Source organism: Ylistrum balloti, unplaced genomic scaffold (genome assembly GCF_031769215.1).
Source record: "Ylistrum balloti isolate Yb309-2 unplaced genomic scaffold, AGI_CSIRO_Ybal_v1 Utg369694, whole genome shotgun sequence".
In the NCBI taxonomy this organism is placed as follows: domain Eukaryota; kingdom Metazoa; phylum Mollusca; class Bivalvia; order Pectinida; family Pectinidae; genus Ylistrum; species Ylistrum balloti.
The window spans coordinates 236,525-257,103 of record NW_026781928.1 but is presented as its reverse complement, the minus strand read 5'-3'; the positions used below and the strand labels follow the sequence as shown (position 1 = coordinate 257,103).

The 20,579-nt window shown below is 35.5% G+C and overlaps 3 protein-coding genes across 3 annotated transcripts; 1 reads left to right on the top strand and 2 right to left on the bottom strand.

Annotated features, from left to right (window-relative positions):
• Positions 1-358: 358 nt before the first annotated feature.
• Positions 359-9,678, top strand: LOC132565123 (uncharacterized). The gene is made up of 12 exons (XM_060229731.1): positions 359-434; positions 1,686-1,868; positions 1,961-2,065; positions 2,802-3,137; positions 3,758-4,045; positions 4,400-4,732; positions 5,090-5,311; positions 6,342-6,451; positions 7,185-7,243; positions 7,585-7,799; positions 8,403-8,644; positions 9,562-9,678. Exons 1-12 carry the CDS (start codon positions 359-361, stop codon positions 9,676-9,678), a joined length of 2,286 nt encoding a protein of 761 aa, XP_060085714.1.
• Positions 9,679-15,373: 5,695 nt separating this feature from the next.
• LOC132565121 (neuronal acetylcholine receptor subunit alpha-7-like) lies at positions 15,374-16,681 on the bottom strand. Its single transcript, XM_060229730.1, has one exon. The coding sequence runs from the start codon at positions 16,679-16,681 to the stop codon at positions 15,374-15,376; it is 1,308 nt and encodes a 435-aa protein (XP_060085713.1).
• A 1,398-nt stretch (positions 16,682-18,079) lies between these two features.
• Positions 18,080-19,649, bottom strand: LOC132565120 (neuronal acetylcholine receptor subunit alpha-3-like). Its single transcript, XM_060229729.1, has 2 exons — positions 18,416-19,649; positions 18,080-18,105 (listed from the first exon to the last, which is right to left on the bottom strand). The coding sequence occupies exons 1-2, from the start codon at positions 19,647-19,649 to the stop codon at positions 18,080-18,082; spliced, it is 1,260 nt and encodes a 419-aa protein (XP_060085712.1).
• Positions 19,650-20,579: the final 930 nt, after the last annotated feature.

Here is a 20,579-nt window from a genome sequence, read left to right as displayed (position 1 = left end):
ATTCGTACCGATGAGACGAGTCTAAAATACTGATTTTAGCGAGACTAAAGCGAGCAAAATGAAGAATTTGTGACAAGTTTGATAACTTATCGGCGTTTCATCATTTAAATATCAAATGTAAACGAATTTAGTGAGCGTTTTTATAACATGGTTAATAATTCTGGCAAATATAACGACTAAGAAGTAGAGTTTGTAATTAAGCCAAAACACCGTGAAACTATCGTGCAGAATGTGGAAATATAGAAGTTTTCTGGCAAACGTGATATGACAGAACTGTAACATTTATTAATGTATGTTTACCCAACAGCACGTGTTGACAGAAGGTAGTACGTATATATGATGTTATCTGAAGAAGATGATGACGGACGTCCGAGTGTTTATCTCTATTTGTCACCTGCTTATCTCCCCTCTATACTACAGCTATGTCGTTACAGGTAAGTCTTAAGCAAAGGTTTGGTTTAAACATATTTTATTTGAAAACATTCAAATGGAATTGGACACAAGTTATATACTTAAGAAACGTCCTCTTCTAAAACAAGTGTGGAGTGGTAACACAAATATATAGCAGCATTTCATGAACAAGATATTTCTTTGTCATATATTTTTATAAAACTTGATATTACTGTATACATACGAGTTTTCCCTATACTGTAATAGTTCAGGGAATTCCACTTAATATAACATAGATATTATTGGTAAAATTTTGATTTAATAAAATCAAGTATAAACATATATATGAAAATAACAAACAATCATATACTAACGTGTTAACATAACAGTAAATCTAAACTCAGATTCGTTAACACTAGGGAAACTATTAACAAAAACAAAGATTTACACGAGGAATCATAAAAAGTGCAAGGAGAGTAAGACTGGGCTCCTATTCATGAAACCATTCTCATGCTTAAGCATAGATTTTGTGCTCAAGCGAACTTTTTTTTATAAATCACCTAAATGATATCAAATAATACAAATGCCAAATTTAAACCTTTAATATAGTTTTGACTTATTATGAAATCTTCGGCAAAATCAGTCTTATTTATTAATCTTTAACTTCAACAAGACATAAGGCTTGAGCACAAAATTCATGCTTGAGCATGCGAATGGTTTCATGCATACGGACCCAGGTGTTTGGGAAGAGTAAGAATCTTCTGCTTCATCTACGACGCCTACCATGTCAATATTGATCAATCAAAGTAAGTAATGTAAAGTTTTCAAATGAGAACAAGGTATACAACAGTGGAACTGAATGGGAAACTGACGGCATCACACACGTTCATATCACAGAAATAAGTGTATAATGAAACATGTTTAATAAGTATAAATACATATCCGAACCAATTACTTATGTAATCACAAATATTCTACTCAACATCTGACTTATGGTAGTGAATTATCTTTGTTATTTAGTATTGAAGTAGGTTTATTCAAAACGATTCACATTTTAATATATTCTTGTACAAACTGTTGTATATCATCAATGTCAGTCTGGTTTAGATTGATAGAATCGTTCAACAGTACATCTAGATCCGTGACTGATATCACAGACAATTTTCTGACAAGTCTCTCACGACTGTGGCTGTAAATTTTACAACTACATAAATGCATTTAGACAAAGCAGATCACCATGATGCGCATTATGTATTTTTGTTAAGTAAACTAAACATTTTTGTACTGTTTTTTAGGTTCCCCGCCAGGTGTCCCCAGGATCGTCAGAGTGACGTCAGTAGGTGCTAACTTATTGGTCCAGTGGCACCCTCCAGCAAGGACGTACGGTCATATACTCCAATACCAAGTTATTTATAATGTACTGCCCGACATGCATGACGTCACCATGACAACCGACGAGCAAACATTTGTTCTCATTCGTGAGTATGAGTATTCCTGTGTTAAAACTTTAGTGAATATCAGGTTTGTTGTACACCATCTCATTGCTTTTTATAATTTTTATATTTTACAGCTGTTGCTGATCATCCTGGCCGACTTTACCGCATCACCGTGCTAGCTGAGAACTCACAAGGGCTTAGCAGACCCTCTAATCCAAGATACATCCGAGTTACTTTCGGTACGTCACTTTGGAGGCAATTTGTTAAGTATTACGTGGTATTTAATCACCGTGGCTGCTACGTAGACGTTTAACAACAACCACCAACAATAATCATTACTTTGTTACGTGTCCAATGGCTCCAAAATCATGATAAATATAGGTGTCTTTTCATGTGACGTAAGTTCTATATCATGATAAATATCGGTGTCTTACCCGTGATTCAATCTAAGTGAGAAAATCTGAAAATTATCAGATGTATAAGAAAATGTTTCCTAATCACGTTTGAATTCGTTCTAATAGTGGCAGTTTGCAGAATAAACAGATATGCTAGACATTCCCTTATCAGATATATGATCATCTTATCTATTTATCTAAATATTGGACTACTTATAATCCATTCAGTGATTTTTTACTTTCTGCAGTCGCCACCTAGGTTTCACAATATAGGCCCTAACATCACTAATGAGCCGTAGAAGGGGGCTACTGATGCAGGCTATTCGGATTTAAACTGTATCTAACTATATATTTGTATTAATGTTTGTGCTATTAACTTTGCGTTTTTGTAAAAGATCTAATCTAAAGCATTATTCATAACGAAACCTACTCTAAAGACTTTTGTGAACGATTTTTATACCACAATAGTTTATAGATAATATTACCCAAATTATCTGTGGATTGATGATTGATATAGTAACTGTATTTTATATCAGATCAATCTGAAATAAAACTTATAAACTACAAACCCTTTCCCCAGGATGTGGTGGGAAAAAACACGTGTTACCCGAGACTTCTGTAATCGTGACGTCATCATTCTACCCAAAGAGGCTCGAGCCCAGTGCTGTGTGTAAATGGGATATCTCGACAAACACGTCGTTCGTTCTTAAATTTGAAATAGAGGATATTGATTTTAATGATGAGAGTTGCACAAAGGACTTCATTAAAATGACTGGCCTGGATGTAAACTATGAACAAAAGCTTTGTAACAAGAGCAAAAGTCAGTTCGTATCAGAAGGAAACTGGACCAGTTTGACGCTTCACACCGGAAGTAGTGGATCCGGAAGAGGGTTCAAGGTCAGGATACTATCTATAGGTAAGATTGACAACAACCAACAATAACAGCATCAAATATTTATTCACAATAACATGATGATTAGCGATATTTATAATCATATGTTGTAATAAAGAAAATCGATACATCATACAGAAATGTGGAATTGTTCATGAATTTAAATTCGACTTTTAAAACGCCATCAAACATCTGAAATTCCTGTGAAGTTTTTCATTTTAATTCACCATAAAACGAAATCACAAAAAAAGATACACAACAATCCCTTACAGAAAGAATCCCTGTATCATTCATAAACATTTCTGCAGCGTCCCGTTCACGTCAACGGGAAACATGTTGTAAACACTAATTATTAAAAGGTTTAAGGTGTTTTTTGAATTATTATCAATTCAACAAAGCATTAATTAAAGGTACCCACTCGGCATGGCGATATCCACTCTCTATTACCAACTGATGTTATTGTGTACATTTACATGTATATAGATGTCGTGCCAGACGGTGACAGAAAATATGCCCAATATCTGGTACATAGCATACACAATAGCATACATAGCACAATGGAAGTAATAAGAAACACAAACAATGATCATTGAGCTATTATCTAAGCAGTACTGAAAATATTAATGTATCTCCCTCATGTTAAGTGCCTGTTCCTGAACAGCCAGCTAATGTCAAGGTCGCTGCCTTCGACAAAGCCATCAAGGTGACCTGGGCGCCCCCTGTCGACTATAACGTTAACTACATCACTGCCTACAGAGTACGATACTTCGTTTTCCCGTCCTCGCGCACACTGGTCGTCACGTTATCGGCTCGTAGACGAAGTTTCGTCATCAGCACAAGAGGTCATGAAGGTCAGTTGTATGTAGTCAAGGTCAGTGTGATGCACCAGTTCCAGGAGGGTCCACCGTCATCCCCATTTTATGTTAATGCAGGTAAATTACTTCATCACTGTTCCATGTTGTAATGAGTGTCCACGATGAGTTATCTCCCGTGACACGTGTTAATAGAACAGGTGACGGGGAAAGGCTGTGCCTGCTCTATCTCATTGCATATCGTAAGAGGCGACTAATTGTAGCAGATCGGGGGAGGATTTCCTCTCAGTTGACTGACTTCTTGTTTTAAAAATATCAATGAATATGTATATGACGAATGATTGATAAATCTGTATGATTATTTTTTTCTACGAACCCCCCCCCCCCCCCCCCCCAAAAAAAAAAAAAAGTACTGATGGCTGTCTAAATTCAATACATCTAAGAAATAAATCAATAACACATTCCCTTTTTCAGCATGTTCGACAAATATTGTGCTGCAGCCAAACAGTATCATTAATATAACATCTCCGGGATATCCAGGGAATTATTCACCTCATGTTTTATGTCACTGGAAGATAACTTCCGGATCCGGTCGGCCATTTTATTTCCGGATGATATCGATGGAGATTGAGGAAAGCCTTTATTGTAATAGTGACTATGCATCTGTGTCATTGTGGGGTAACAACAGACGTTGTGGTGTTATTTCATCCCCGGAACAATTTGCCTTGGTGTCAGGAGAATTAACGCTGACATTTGTGACTGATTTTCAACACGAGGCTGCAGGATTTTTAGCAGAGGTTAAGTCAGGTAATAATGCACCATTGTAGTAACAAGATATTTCTTTTAGATAGAAGACAAATCTTTAGTTAATCATGATATTATTGTGAACGCAAGTATAAGGTATAGGATGATAATATTTTATTTTATTTTTTATTATTATTTTGTATCTTGGCCTGTGACATATCATGTTAATGGACGATATCTCTGTAATACTTCTCACGTTACTTCAGTTATCACGAATTTCTTTCAAATATATGTATGGATAAACATCATAACCATTATGGAAATACTCCAGATAATATAGGGGTCAGAATCTTCCCATTCCATTTGTAATTACAAACATGTTAAAGACAGTTTATTTCAAAATTTGTGTTTTTTTATCAGACTTGTCACACCTACAACAGACAGTCAAAGCCACAGTGCCATCTGAACCCCGTGTTAGTAGGACGTCTCCACTGGCGTCTGTTAACACAATAGCGGTAGCGGAGGGAACACATCTTAGTGAAGAATATTTGACGTCCATGTTTAAAGAAAATAATGGCGACTCCAGCTCTGAGCCATCGACAATTGTCACTGATCTACTGGAAAGTTATAATACACCTACTAGTCAGTCTATCAGCACTGTTATATCATCATCTTCATCGTCATCATCTTCATCGTCATCATCATCATCATCATCATCATCATCATCATCATCATCATCATCATCATCATCATCATCTTCATCGTCATCATCTACATCATCATCATCATCATCATCATCATCATCATCATCATCTCCGTCGTCATTTTCTACTCTCACAGAAATATTATTCAAAACGCCATTATCTTCAGAATCATTACCATATTCATTGACATCAAATCCAAAAGCATCATTGAACGCCACTTTGTCAACAATATCATCCTTTTCTGCCCCGACATTAACACTGGATCAACCTTTAGGATCAAATACAAGGTTCCCAACTCATACTACCACACCAACAACAGAGAATCAATCCACTTTGACGAAACCAGAACAAACGTTAGAGTCAACATCATCTTCTCCGATCGAGCGAAAACCCGTTCAAGTGAAAACGACGCTCATTAGTAAATATGTCACTTTGTCAGTCCACGACCTGGATGTTAAGACGTACTCGGAACATCTTGTCTTTTTACCACCTACGACTGCAGTTTCTTGCAATTCTTCATGTAAATATTCAAGTATCAATTCCATATACAACTTATAACTCAACGTTGATTTATTTTCGTTGTATCGAACCTCCTAACCAGGTTTAATCAAACAAATGTAAAGTAGAAAAAAATAGTTAGTTACTTTACAGTATAACTAGAATCAGCAAACATTCCTTTTTTTGATAATTATCACAGAACGGACTTTCAGTCTTCTTCGGCATTTTTAAGTGGTGTATTCTCGATAACAATTGCTATAAAGCCACTAACAATTCTGACATTAAAAAAGGAAAGGTAATTTGCAGGAACAGTAATTAGTCGGTCACGTGATACCATATTTTATGTTATTTCGGCTTTACATTAATGATTACAATATAGACTCATGACGTATTTAATGTTTGATACAAATCAAGATACGGTTTGGAATCATAATATGTATCACTTTAAGCATTTTTATTTCATTATCTAGCTGTAAACATCACACGTGATGTCGAAATTCAGCTGTTACTGCAGAGACGCAAAGATTCTACAGCAGAAACTAATATAGGGAAACATATTGAACAACGACTCCTTAACAAGGTAATAATTTAATACTCAGTACTTTGATACTTTGTTTACACTTTTTATTTCATTTTTATTATAATTGATATTAAGCAGCAGAATATCCAATGGCAGACTGAACATTAAACATTACGGTAGGTATCCATTAATACTGACAGAACTAATTCCGTAAAAATTCACTGGACTGATGAAATTCTGCATACGTTTTAACACTTTTTATTTTGTTTTTATTTTAATTGATATTTATTTTTAAAATGATTTAAAATTGTACAGAATATCAAATGTAAGATTGGAAATTAAAAATCATGCTATGTATTCCTTATAAGGTGTCATTACTTAGTTGGATTGACCAAGATTAACATCGCGATTGTAGTCAATGAAACAGAAGACGCTTTACTATTCCGGAACGCCTTATATATTCTCCTTATACTTGTTTTCATGCGTCTCCCTGAATATCATCCTTTTGTTCATATTTTACCTTAGATTCATTGAATTTGTGTTTGGATTATGGTTATATTGACATGTTGATATTTTTGTATTTTTTTTTTAAAAAAAAACTAATTTCGTACAATGAATTCACGAGATATATGATAACCAATCAATGTCTATGTCTTGTTTTCCGTCTCGATGTTTATCTGAACGTCCGCTCTCCTTTGATTCTGGTTATTGTCGTGACTTTATTCCCTAAACACACGAACAAAACAACTTAACTAACTCTACATGAATGACAAAAGGAAATTTTATTTTTCAGCTCATCAACGCGTTTAACACCACCAGGCTTTTCAGACACGTGACAATATCAAACATTGGGTATGTTTGTCTGTTTAATATTATAAAGTTAAAAGATTAATATTCATTATATTTTTCTGAAAACACGCTGTGTAATAGTATCGACTTATCAACACTGTTTTATAAACCATTATTGAACAAAACCTTCCAATATAGGATAATTTGATTCGTCAAGTATAAGTGAGGTAATTGGTAAATTAGTATATATTCTTCTTATCCCTAATTTTTTATAACATTAAAGCGACAAAGTTTCAGGATATAACTTCGATACAAAGTAAGCGTGATCTTTCATCACTGATATTGCACCTCTTTTACTATTGAGTAAACTCCCTTTATATATCATTTCCTCCTATGTCGGACAGACCGATCGGGCTAAAGAAACCAGTACCGGTCAGTATCGTGGTCAACTACAGTTTCTGTGGTCTGGTAGCAGTAAAACACTGTGAGCCATCTTTCAGCTTGATGAAACACATAAACGTTACCAGTCTTCAGAAGCTGACGTCACATCCGGTCATTTCAGAGGGATGGGAGATAGATCCGGTATATTTGCAAACATTTCGAACAGCCATCAGTGTCGGTGAGTTATGTATTTTTCACAGTTGTTCGGTAGTAGTATGTACCTTACTTTTGATAAATCCTGTTTCTGTTTATAACATTATGTGTTCCTTGTTATCAGTGAAAAATAATTACTTAATTGCTCAACAAAGAAAACAATTGAAATAAATTGATGATGAAGACTTTATAGTAACATTTCTGCGAAGATCAATACTCTCATGCTGTCAATTCGTGATTACATTAACATGTTTGTGAAAATATTTAAATAAAGTTTTTTTTTTCATTTCAATGATTCTTGTTTGCTTAGTCTTATACATTTTGCAGAAACATTTAAATGTCCGCAACATACTCTATGTTAAAAAGATGACGACCTTGCCTTCACTTAATATGTTTTCATTTACATCTAACATAAAACTACATAAGTACATATACTAAGGTATTGAATAAAAAATATATGTGGTTTCAGGTTGAAAACACTACATACACGTATTCCATATTTTATGTCACAATAAAACCGATTCAACCATGTCAGTAATCTTTAAGTACGCTTACAAACAATGACAACATAAAAATAACGTTTCCATAACTTACAAAATTATTACTAAGTTCTACTGATAATTTACAGAAAACCAAGAACTCAATGCCATATGCAATCCTCTTCGTGACGTGTGTGGTGACTACAGACCTTGTGAAGATAACATCGATGTAGTGATTTCATCACTTGGACAGTCACGTGACCATGAAATGTCATCTCCTACGTCATTTATTATTGCTGTTGTGGTGATCTGCCTCGTTCTTATATCGTCTTGTGCGGTTTTGATGAAATTTCGAAAATATAAACACGATCGTCGGAAAATCCATATGTCGGTAGGTCGCCTTAGTTTGTAACAACTATAATAAACGTAACTTTTTCTTTCAAATTTCCTTTATATATCTGAGGACGAGCTCGTAATGTAAACAATATTGGTTATATCCGGGCTTTTTAAAAATATCGTGGCGACGAGCGTTCCTAATATATCACGTAAAAACGAATGTTATTGGAGTGTTACCATGACAACAAAAGTATTAGACTGCTTAAATACCTCGATATCTGTCAAACTTACGACAAATCCCGCCTCGATGCCTAAGTCTTCAGCTCCCTAAACTTTGCGAAGGGCTCACAAATATTTATACCATAACAACACCATACAAATATTGTTATGTGTATTTTGAGTTATTCTGAGTTTCGCGAGGTACATCTCCCGGTCAGATTGTATTCATAAACCAGTGACATTGTAGCTTAAAGTGAGCAACTGCCCTTTGTATCCGTCTATATCCACCATCTTGAAAAGACCATTTCTTAATTGGTACAGTGATGATAATAACATTTCTGAACTATTTCAGATATCATCCATACCAGACCATGATATAGTATCACAGAGTCAGAAATCTTGTCCAGGCCACGTCGACTTCACTATGTTTACTCCTTCCTTCATCAGTAAGTCGCCATTCCTTCGGAGAGGTTCCCTACCTTCCAGGTCAACCCTTCACAGATGTATGGTGGGTATCCTGTAGAAAACGGAGGTGACACTAAATACTCATTTTATTGCGGAAATTTCAATATCTAGATTCTTAAATTTTATTTTATTCTATGTTGTAAATTATTGAAAACCGGAAAACGAAAAGTCTTTGTCATGTAATGAATATCATGTTTATGATTTTTTTATCTAAGTGTAACAGGTTTTTTTGCCGAGTTAACGCTAAATCGATTGATATTACGACAAACAGGTTGATATCTATTTCAGATCGAGGACAACATAAGAAGCGACGTAGACAAATTCTCTTGGTTCATAAATGACACTGCAGCACTAGAGAAAAGGTTACGGATGAAGCGAGTTGTGAGGCGAGGCAACAGTTTTTGAAACACCTTGGTCTAACACAGCGAGTTTGAAAACCATTTTTGGATACAAACATTCCTGGTGCTAATACAAAACCAGAAGACTCCAATGATTTTTTTATCTGAAAAGAAACGGCGATATTCACGATGGGAACGCGTCACCAATTTTGTCACAACTGCATTAAGTCATCATTTGATTTCATCTCTTTCCAGTTCAACACCACAATTGGAAATTGATCGAGGACAGTACAGTCATCTCCGTTCAATGCTTACAGAGGCACTTAGCACTGGATAACTTGATAAAAATATCATCAAATTTCTAGGTCACTGGAGTTTATTTCTGAATCTGTCCCTTGGATTGAGATTTTTCTCTCCACATACGGTGAAAAAAATATGATGATAATTTACAAGAAGATGTAACTAAGGTGATGAGGAGAAACACTCCCTTGGTGATTACCACTTATTGATAAAGTGATTATTGTAGTTAATGAATATCCGGATGTTGTATTATCAGACAGATAATTTAATCAGTGGAAGTGCGATATCAATTTTACAGCGGAATTTCCAACCTTTCCTATATTTACTTTTTACATTAGGAAAATAATTGGTAAACAAGACAACAATCGTTTATCACACCACCGGAAAAATAAATGTTTTCTGGAAATCATGAGCATGGATAACGATATTAACATTAGTAATAAATCACGCTTTGATATTTAATCAAGCCTTAAGTCCCTCAGTATCAGTGATCTATCGATGTAATTATATTATGATGTAAACATCACCGCTATGTAATTATCCTTGTTTTTAAAAGACAAACAAAAATTTAAGGTGATGAAATGGTATTCTAAATGATTTCAGGAAAAAACTATATATGCTGAGAAATGAAATGGACGATTCGATTGAAAAAAGATTCAAAACAAATTTTCTCAAACAAACACTGTATTTTGCATTTTAATGCTCATATCACTAATTGTTCCAACAACATATATAGCATTCTCCAATTGCAACAAGTCAGTTCGTGAGATCATCATCTACTGGTATTGTGCTGACGTCATCAAAACATGTGTCTTACGTCAAACATTTGCGCATACATCGTATGCTGTCCATGTTGCAGTAATCGGAACACCTATATCTGAAGACAACATCTGTCGGATCACCAAGCTGTGGATAGCAGTTTTGTTTACACGATATGGCGGCATCCTCACAGGCACAATAACACGGGGCTCCTTGATACCAGTCACTGCAACCTAACGCTGTTGTTGCCATGACGACCATTAGAAAACACACTTTCAGCTTCATCTTGAAATGGAATTAAACCCGATTTTACAACCAAGAAGTAGTATCTGCGTTTTATTGATTTATTCACATATTTCTAAAACAAACATTAACATAAACTATAATAAAATTACAGGAGTTAGAATCAATATCACAATTACGTCATTGTTGATTGTTAGAAAAATATACAATTGAAACAAGTTGAACTGCATCATTACACACCCTTACATAACAATTATCTAGAGATCTTACCGGTAGTGCAGCCTAGTCGTGTACTGTATATTGGTGAACATAATTTGTATATAAGTATCAACTATATTTGTTTCTGTGATGTTTTGATAATTACACCTACCTGTATTATGCAATGTTTGGTTTATTAGTTTACTGGGACACAGTATTTTTGATATCGTACACCTACCTTTTAGTGGTATAGCGGTCCGTTTGATGTACAGGTGAGGAACACAGTTTTATGATAAGATACAAGCCTTGTACCATATGGTCGAAGTCTGGTCTCATTCCCTGACTAATCTTCATTATCAGCTCTTAACAACACTCCTTTGTCCTAGATACTGTGCTATAAGAAATGTTCGTGTGTCTTTCCTTTCGCGGTTCGGAGCTTTCAAATTATTTCGTGCGTGCAAACTTTCTTGGTTAGTATATACAACGAAATGTATTAATTTTCGCGCTTAGCCAAACGCAACGAATTATGTTATCACAACAAAGTTATAAATAACGGGAAATTCTGTTACGGTATCAATTAAAGGTCGACAGACGATAGGTACATCTATGGAACGTTTTAGAATAACAAAGATGTCCGTTCACATTCTTCTCAGTTCATATCAACCAAGCAATGGACTGGTCACTTAGTTATGGTAGACAGGCAGTTATAGCCTCTACCTAGTGACGGGATGTGTGGGGCGTGTTGATATGCAAAAACATGTTTAAAAAACAAACAAAAAACAAAAAAGTCAATGGCCTGTTTTCACGATACGAAGTAAGTTTACTGTTTCAGTTAACGTTATAACGGTGGTTATTCTAAGTAAACAACAGACGACAGGGTACAGCTGGTAGTGTAGAATTGTAGTGAACTGTATTATGTTAGCAAAAACAATGACCTGTTGTTGTAAAGCCCGGTAGTCGTGTCCATTACCTTTGTAATGGTTGTTATTATGGGGGGTTCGAACTTTCACTTTCAGGTTAGCATATACCAGCAAACAAAATGCGTTTATGAAACACTATGCCTTCGGTTGCAACAAAATTTTGAAGTAGCACGTTAAAACTGCACAGTGTAAAGCATGTGCAATTTACATGTACAATTTGTGAAACACTTACAGTGCTATAGTTAAGGCCAACATTTAAGTTTTTCAAATGTAGGTCAAGGTCCACAATCGGGGTCACATGGTCAGAAATGTTGGTACAGCCAGAAAGCTCTTGTCACATGGAATACATGCCAAATATCAAAGCCCTCCCTCTTACACAATCTGTTCCAGAGTTGTCATTTCTTAACGGTAATATTGCACCTCTGTAAACGGCTGCCGGACTACAATTTAGTTGACCTCATGGTCAGGGTCAAAGTCTGAAGTCGTGCAAAACTATGGCTGCATCCCAACAACACCAACAAAGGACACGGCTGTAGATTTGTATGCCATCGATCAGCGCAGGAAATCAAAATTTGGGATTTTTAAAATGTCATATGTCACCAATATTGAAGCCAAATAACAATAAGTTATCACTGATGTTACAGTATATCACACTGTATCTCAAGAACAGATTGGGAGTTGAAAAGTGAAATTACAAAATGTAAACATGACGGTTGGTGACTATTTATTCAAATTCAATCTTCCGCAATATAATCCTAACGTTTATAACCAAATTAATGAATGTAGTCAATTTTCATATGAACCAACATCTATTTTAAAAAGAAGAAAAACAAATAACAAAACAGAAAAATGATGATTTACTTTGTTTATTGGACACAAACAAGTTTTTTCAAGAATCTCGAAATGGCGAGAGCCGTTTACAGAGGTGCTATTGCGGTACTGCAGACAGCAGACAAACAGACAGCAGAAAACAACACGCCCCCGATATTTCGTTCCGGGGCATTAAAAGAGATAATGACTGAAGATAACACGATCACTTATCATTGCTTCTGCGAAAATTAAAACTTCTCCACTAGAAGCGTTCATAAAAACTGTACAATAAGGCTTTCACAACCGTAGATTTATTTAATACATTTGGAATTATTGAATAGTATCTGAAAATGCAGCAAGATATGAATAAAATAATTAGATAAATACAAAAATAGATAAAGAAATAAAATAATTATTACATCGAATCGGCAAAGTTAGCATTTATAAACATGCTCTTTATGATGTTTTTCCCGATATGACGTATCATCAGTGATTACTGTTTCCCTACCCTAAACACATGCTGGCGGTTGAGAATCAGTGACGTATTTAATCACCGCGGACCTGTTCAGAAGAAGTAACAATTAGGCACGTAAGTTATGATGGTTTTTCCCGATATGACGTATCATCAGTGATTACTGTTTCCCTACCCTAAACACATGCTGGCGGTTGAGAATCAGTGACGTATTTAATCACCGCGGACCTGTTCAGAAGAAGTAACAATTAGGCACGTAAGTTATGATGGTTTTTCCCGATATGACGTATCATCAGTGATTACTGTTTCCCTACCCTAAACACATGCTGGCGGTTGAGAATCAGTGACGTATTTAATCACCGCGGACCTGTTCAGAAGAGGTAACAATTAGGCACGTAAGTTAATAATCACAGTCAAATTGAATGTTAGGGTACAGATCTGTACACAACTACCAATTTCATTGGAATTAAATCATGCACAAAAATTAAGAAATAATCTTCCCGCTCACTGCTAACCGTCACACATATCTCAAAGTGGTAACATGTTACGACTTTAAAACATTTGTTTTCCAATTACAACAAGTCGTACCCAGTGACAGAATGTTTTGATTCGTTGTGTCTTTGCAAATAGAACGCTGATAGTATTACAATACATTTACTGTTCTCATAATTTGTTTTTAATCTTTACTCAAATAAAATGTCATTGCAAGTTTGGTTTCTCAAACAATAAATCTAACTTATTAATCAATAAACGATAAAGTGATAAAGACGTTTATAGACACAATATATATAAATCGTGTCTTTGTGATGAATAATGTCAAGCACCGTTTTGTCTCACTAGAAACGCAGTCAAGTATAATGGCAATGACAAGGCAAGACCTACTATTTCAGATGGTAAGTGTTAACATCAAATTTGAAGTCATGAACTATATTTTTATTCACGCCAATACAATATCATTTCTAATATACGTGTTAAATCTTGCACTGTGTCAAAGTTACAAAATACTAACTACAGATAAATGTTGCTGCAAATAATGACTTTACTACATTGATTCTTGCAATGTCATTTATAAATACTCAACGCAAATGATATTATATGTAAGTTTTATCTTAGTACGAGATACTTTTCAAGTCATAAAAACATAGTTTTATGATAATTCCACCGTAACAAAACTGTATACAGAGTAACGAGACGTCAGTCTACTTGTCCCAATTTTGCTTTTTGTCAAGAGTGGAAAATAAAAGACGGGCCAACATTTAATGTAACAGTTGAAATATGTTTTAGATATTTTAGGACGAAGTGACCAATGGACAAAACAAATGGTTTATCCTAGAGTCGATAAAATGTGAACGGCAGTTTCCCTTTATACAAAATTCTTCAGATGTCCAATGGTTCATAAAGCATCACATCGGATTACTTTCAAAACTAAAAGGAAACTAAGGTGTACAGAAAAACGCAAACATTGACGAACAACTTCACTGATAATTAAAAATGATAATCTCCTTTCAGTCTGCTTACTAAATGATTGTGAGTAATTTTAAGGCTTGTGCACATGAAATGAAACTTAGCTTCAGCGTGTGATCTAAATCAAACAAGTCAGGATTGAAATCCAATATTGATTCCGTTCTCTGTTCAACTGATCAATCCAAGTCACTTTATTTAATTAGGACATCCTTTCGTTAAGTTGTTAATAAAATTCCATTTTCAATGCAAGTACAAAAAGCCAACATGTCAACAAGGCATGAATTCAAAATCGATCACACGAGGGCAAAATATGAACCAGGTTTTACATGGAAACAATTGAAAATGAACAAGGAGAATAAGACAATGGGTTCCGGAAAAGTAAGCGGTTTCTGCTTCGTCGACGTAACGCGCCGTATAAATTTAGGTCAATTCAAGCAGGTAATGTCACGTTCTCAAATAAGAACAAGGTATACCACAACTAAACCAACAGGCATACTAATGAGCATGAAACACGTGCAGCTTCATACCGTTTTTCATCTTGACCCTTCAAAACATTCGCAAAGGAATCCTATGTACAGTCATAGAACTACTATATGTTAAATCCAGAACATTACCAGGAGGACAGCTGTAGACACGGCTGATATAAACAAGTGTAACCAGAAACACATCATATCTAACCTGTCAGAGTTAAACCAGCAGCTGTGTTCTTCTCCTTCACTCTGAATATCATATTTTTGTATGGAGTTCAGCACTGAGAACCTTTTAGCAGGAGTCTTTTCAATATGTCCTCCGTTATTATTGTTTCCATTAGGTACAGAGGTACCGTTCCGATGTCTTTCGATCGACTCGCCGGAACTCTCCTTCTCGTTACACATCGTACTTTCGGCTGAATGTGATGGTGACGTTGACGTTTCAGTTGATTCTGCTTGTATTTCTTGTATTGCTTGTCGTTTATTTTCACGGTAATTCATCCTCCAAATACCAATGGACTCAACAACAGCGAGTCCACTCATTCCGAGTTGTATACACAGATATATCGAAAGGTAGGAAATGGTAGTCGATATTTTGGGCATCATGTCGTTAAACACCGTCAGAAATACTGTGAAAGACAAGAGAACAGATATGCATAACGTCATCTTTTCACCTGAGTTGGCCGGAAGTAAGAATACAAGCGTGTTCAAAAACGACAGCAATACAACCGGAAGTAGGGTGTTGATCACCGGATGCAAGCACAGACGCCGGAAATGGATCTCATACGTAACATAGGAAATTCTGAAGTTTTCGTTGTATTCTGGCCGAGTAATTTTATTTATAATTTCCCATTCGCCATTATCCTCATATCCAACATCACTCAGACTTTGTCCGGTGTCGGCTATCCTCTGTACCCACACCGGAGTCTGCCATGAGCCGAGACGTATTTGACATATCTGTACATCGAAGGGAAATCGCCTGATATCAATCATACAAATGACACTGTACTGTCGTCCTGGATACCACACAACACGCCCGTCTTCTAAAAGTATAATATACTGACCATCACTGATGTTTAGCGGATCGTCTATAGAATTAAACAGGGCTACATCCGGGTACCATATCTCACTCTTAGGAATCTGTACACTTTTTACCCCGTCCCCTAATATCAGAAACTCATCGATCAATGTCAGTTCTATCCAGGCAACGAAAGTCATTGTCTGCAGTCGTTCATCAATTTCTCTTAATGACGTAAAGTGTAAAGTTAAATTGACATGAACAGTCTCCGAAAGATTCTTCCGTGGTTTGATGATAGGGGAATAGTCTTGAAATAAATCCGCAATGATTTGTTTCTGTGTTTTCACACGAATATGAGCTCTAGTTACAATAATGTTTTCAATCAATGCCAAGATACATAAACACCTTCTAACCATTTTCATTCTGAAACGTATATATTTGTCTTCCGTCCTGTTTCGACAATCACATATATAAAGTCAGAAGATAATACCATTTCAATGTATGTATCTCCAAAAATATTCCATCATTCATCTGTTCGATATTATAACCTTTTCAAAGCATATGCATTTATCAGAATAAAGGTTTACTGACATTGCCATGTTATCGTCTGTCGAGTGTGTCTTTTATGAGTTCGTGCCGTTTCCAAAGCAACAATGACGTAATTTAACAACCTACCCAATATCTAAGGGCTTGCGGAGTATCTGCCTGGAATACATCAATAATTACACTTTAGTGAGCCTAGAAGCTGATTAAGACACTAGTCGAATGATGTTTGCATTTGCTAATGAGCGTCCGACATTTTAAAGGCTTCAAAGTATTGGTAAACAATGAGATTGGGGTTCTGATGGTACTAGCAATTCAAAAGCCATATCATTTACTTTCATTGCTATCATTTATTATTCGTGTATCTCAGGCATGGACAGAACCTGTACATACTACAATATTTACTTCACATAGAAAGTGTATTATTATAAAGTACCGTAAATCGAATCCGACGCATATTTTTTATTACGTCATTTCTGTGGACGCGTAAACAATGACGTAGTCCGTTTTCGTGTTAAAATGGTTGTTCTGCCTGCCGGATCACGCCGTCAGCAATAGAAAACCTATCTTAGTGTAAATCGTGATGAGATCTACACAAAATATATAATTGAGCAGAGAATGTATCAATAAGCATAAGTTTTCCTTGTTTAGTTATCTATAGACATTACAAATACGTTTTGTAAATGTACCATAGTCCTCTAACGCCCGATATATGGCGTTTTCATGTAAGAATTTTCATATAACTGTCATAACAGCACGGTTTAATGCTTAATTGATAATTACCAACAGCGCGTGCGTTTTGTACGTGTTTTCCATATCGAGGTAATTATTGGTTGTTTAGTATCCTTAGTAAGTTTTTATGTCATTTACAATGTTTCACAAAATAATAACTTGTATACACAAATATTTTTTTTATTTTAAATTTTTTTTTTTTTTTTTTTGAAAAAGTCGAAAAATAGATTGAATAGAACAAAATTAAGATGGATATTGTGTGAAAACTCTAGGTAAAGGTACAATGACATCAAAATCACAATCAGAACAAAGAGGTTGACTATGTTCATCAATATATGAGAGATAATGGGGACATTAAGACCTGAAGTCATTGACTGGACAACATGAACGCTGTTACCAGGATTTTGTTGCTCAGTCTGTTAGTTTTGCCTGCGAAGCACAACTTTTATGTGAACACATACTTTTGTCTTTTCGAAGGTTGATCCGGTTGTTGTAAACCATTGACTTTCGGATAAAATGTGACATGCTAACAACATAGATTAAAGGAGAGCATGTACGTTGCTATCTAGAAAGGGAAATATAAGATATGAAGTATGGTGATTATATTCACGAGATTGTTTACAGGTTTACCTGAAGAGGGTGTACGGAAATCCAATATCCATGACGACTTAACGTGCATCGTAATGTGAATGGTGGCAGCTGGTCAATATGCCTGAATCCAAATACTTTTTTATTGAACATGACGTTATAGAATTGTAGTTAAACCATTAATAAAATCAACAGACTGATTGTACAAAAGGACGTTATAAATAAATGTATCCAGAAGAAAACCAAGTCCAAACGTTCCGAACTTAACTGACGTCCTCGATTGTTACCTTTAGTGTTAAAATGATTTGCCTTTCTGAAAGATATTCCGAACGGTTTGTATTTAACTGAAGAGGCTTCACTGTCTGTGATGGTAGTGTCTATACAATTAACAGCGATGGGATGATTTGGAAGTCCTCCGAAGGTCTCTTCGCGTGTTATTATTCCTTGTTCACTTTTCATCATTCCTTCATGTGCTGGTAAAGATTGAACATTTTCGACGGAGGCACGAGGACAAGAGGGAAATGTCCCGTTGGTGGTTTCATCTCTTGGTATTCCATTTTCCAATTTACTGATGCGCCAAATATACACTGACTCCACAATAGCTATTCCACTCATACCGAGTTGTATACACAGGTAAATTGACAGGTATGAAATGTTTGTTGACATTTTTGGCATCATATCGTTAAACACTGTCAGAAACACTGTGAAAGATAACAGCACGGATATACATAACGTCATCTTCTCACCGGAGTCGACTGGAAGCATGAACACTAGAGGGTTGAGGAAAGAGAGCAAGACAACCGGAAATAATGTATTCACAACAGGATACAAAGGACGACGACGAAAATGAATTTCGTACACAACGAAAGAAATGCTATAATTGGGATTAATCTTCGGCTGCGTGGTCCTTTGTATAATCTCCCACTCGCCATTTTCCTCAAAGTCATCTTCATTTAGACTCTTTCCAGTGTCTATGATTGACTGTGTCCAAACAGGGGACTGCCAAGCACCTATCCGAATCTGACATTTCTGGACATCAAAAGGAAAACGTCTGATATCAATTGGGCACCTGACACTGTACTGTCGAGATGGATACCAGATGACGCGTCCATCTTCTAGAAGTACAATGTACTGACCATCACTGATATGAAGAGGATCATCAATGGAATTAAACAGAGCTACATCCGGGTACCATACATCACTCTTAGGAATCTGTATACTTTTTACCCCGTCCCCTAATATCAGAAACTCGTCGATCCATGTCAGTTCCATCCAAGCAATGAAAGTCATTGTCTGTAGCCGTTCATCAATTTCTCTCAGGGAGTTGAAACTTAACGTGATATTGACATCGACAGGCTCCGAAAGATTCTTCCTTGGTTTAATGAAAGAGGAATAGTTTTGAAATAAGTGGTCGATAAATTGCTTGTGATTTTTGTCATTGTTGTTCAAACCAATTGTATTTCCTGTTACAATAAAAATCAATATCAGTACCCATTTTTTGAAATATTTCTTTTCGTTCATTTTGCTTCAGAACTCCACGAATCTACGGATTACATAATATCATAGCTAGTACAGGTCACGTGTTGTTGATTATCGATACCTTAGCCAATAGAGTTATTCCAAAACAGTGATTCCAAATACATGTATGTACACCTTTTACACAGTGAGGTATTTTCTCTAGCTCCAATATGAACCTGTATTCATCTGCACGACAGGTGAGTATCTACAACAACCACAGATGATGGTAGGTTATTCAGTGAGTAACACTAACTATCGGCAACAACTATTACATAGATACAGTAACACAGTAAAGGTGTGATTATAGTAATTGACAATATTGATTGATTTCTGTATTTAAATAAAATGTCTATTGGATCAGCACATGATACTCGTTAATACGTATACGTGATAGCTACTTTACATTGCTACATGCCTGACCGATATTGAATAAAACTGTCAGCGCCAACTGGACAAAGGATACTCAATGATTTCTGTGTCAACACTGACGTCACTACATTGTGTTAAAACCATCAAATTATCAAATTTTTAAGACACCAATAAACAAGAATAAATATGGTTTTGATCATAGTAATTCTACACACGTGACGTTTATTTGCATGTGATATTTGTAATCACAGTAAGTTTGTCAACTCGTACTAAATGAACGAGACCTATAGTTACAAAGCGTTTGTGAAAATATATTGTTCGGAATGATAAATACAAAGCATTTGAAGTTGTATATTAAATGATAAATAGATCGACATCTTGAGGTAATGCCCAGTATTTACGTATTTCAGTTTCAGATTGGATTAAGATAAGAACTACTCTAACCAAATAAATGTTATTCATTCGATACCTCTCGGGTGTTATAAGTTATCGTTCTGTATAATATAGATTTACGGTAGCCGAATACAATACGATTCCATAATAAACGCCAAACTCAATCATGCA

What these genes read in the sequence shown, in the direction of transcription:
- LOC132565123 (XM_060229731.1), top strand. Translation starts at nt 359, where the DNA reads ATGACGGACGTCCGAGTGTTTATCTCTATTTGTCACCTGCTTATCTCC. An exon ending in CTACAGCTATGTCGTTACAG is followed by an intron (nt 435 to 1,685) that starts GTAAGTCTTAAG and finishes ACTGTTTTTTAG; the next exon opens with GTTCCCCGCCAGGTGTCCCC. An exon ending in ATACATCCGAGTTACTTTCG is followed by an intron (nt 2,066 to 2,801) that starts GTACGTCACTTT and finishes CCCTTTCCCCAG; the next exon opens with GATGTGGTGGGAAAAAACAC.
- LOC132565120 (XM_060229729.1), bottom strand. Translation starts at nt 19,649, where the DNA reads ATGAACGAAAAGAAATATTTCAAAAAATGGGTACTGATATTGATTTTT. An exon ending in AAATCATTTTAACACTAAAG is followed by an intron (nt 18,106 to 18,415) that starts GTAACAATCGAG and finishes TTCCCTTTCTAG; the next exon opens with ATAGCAACGTACATGCTCTC.
- LOC132565121 (XM_060229730.1), bottom strand. Translation starts at nt 16,681, where the DNA reads ATGGTTAGAAGGTGTTTATGTATCTTGGCATTGATTGAAAACATTATT.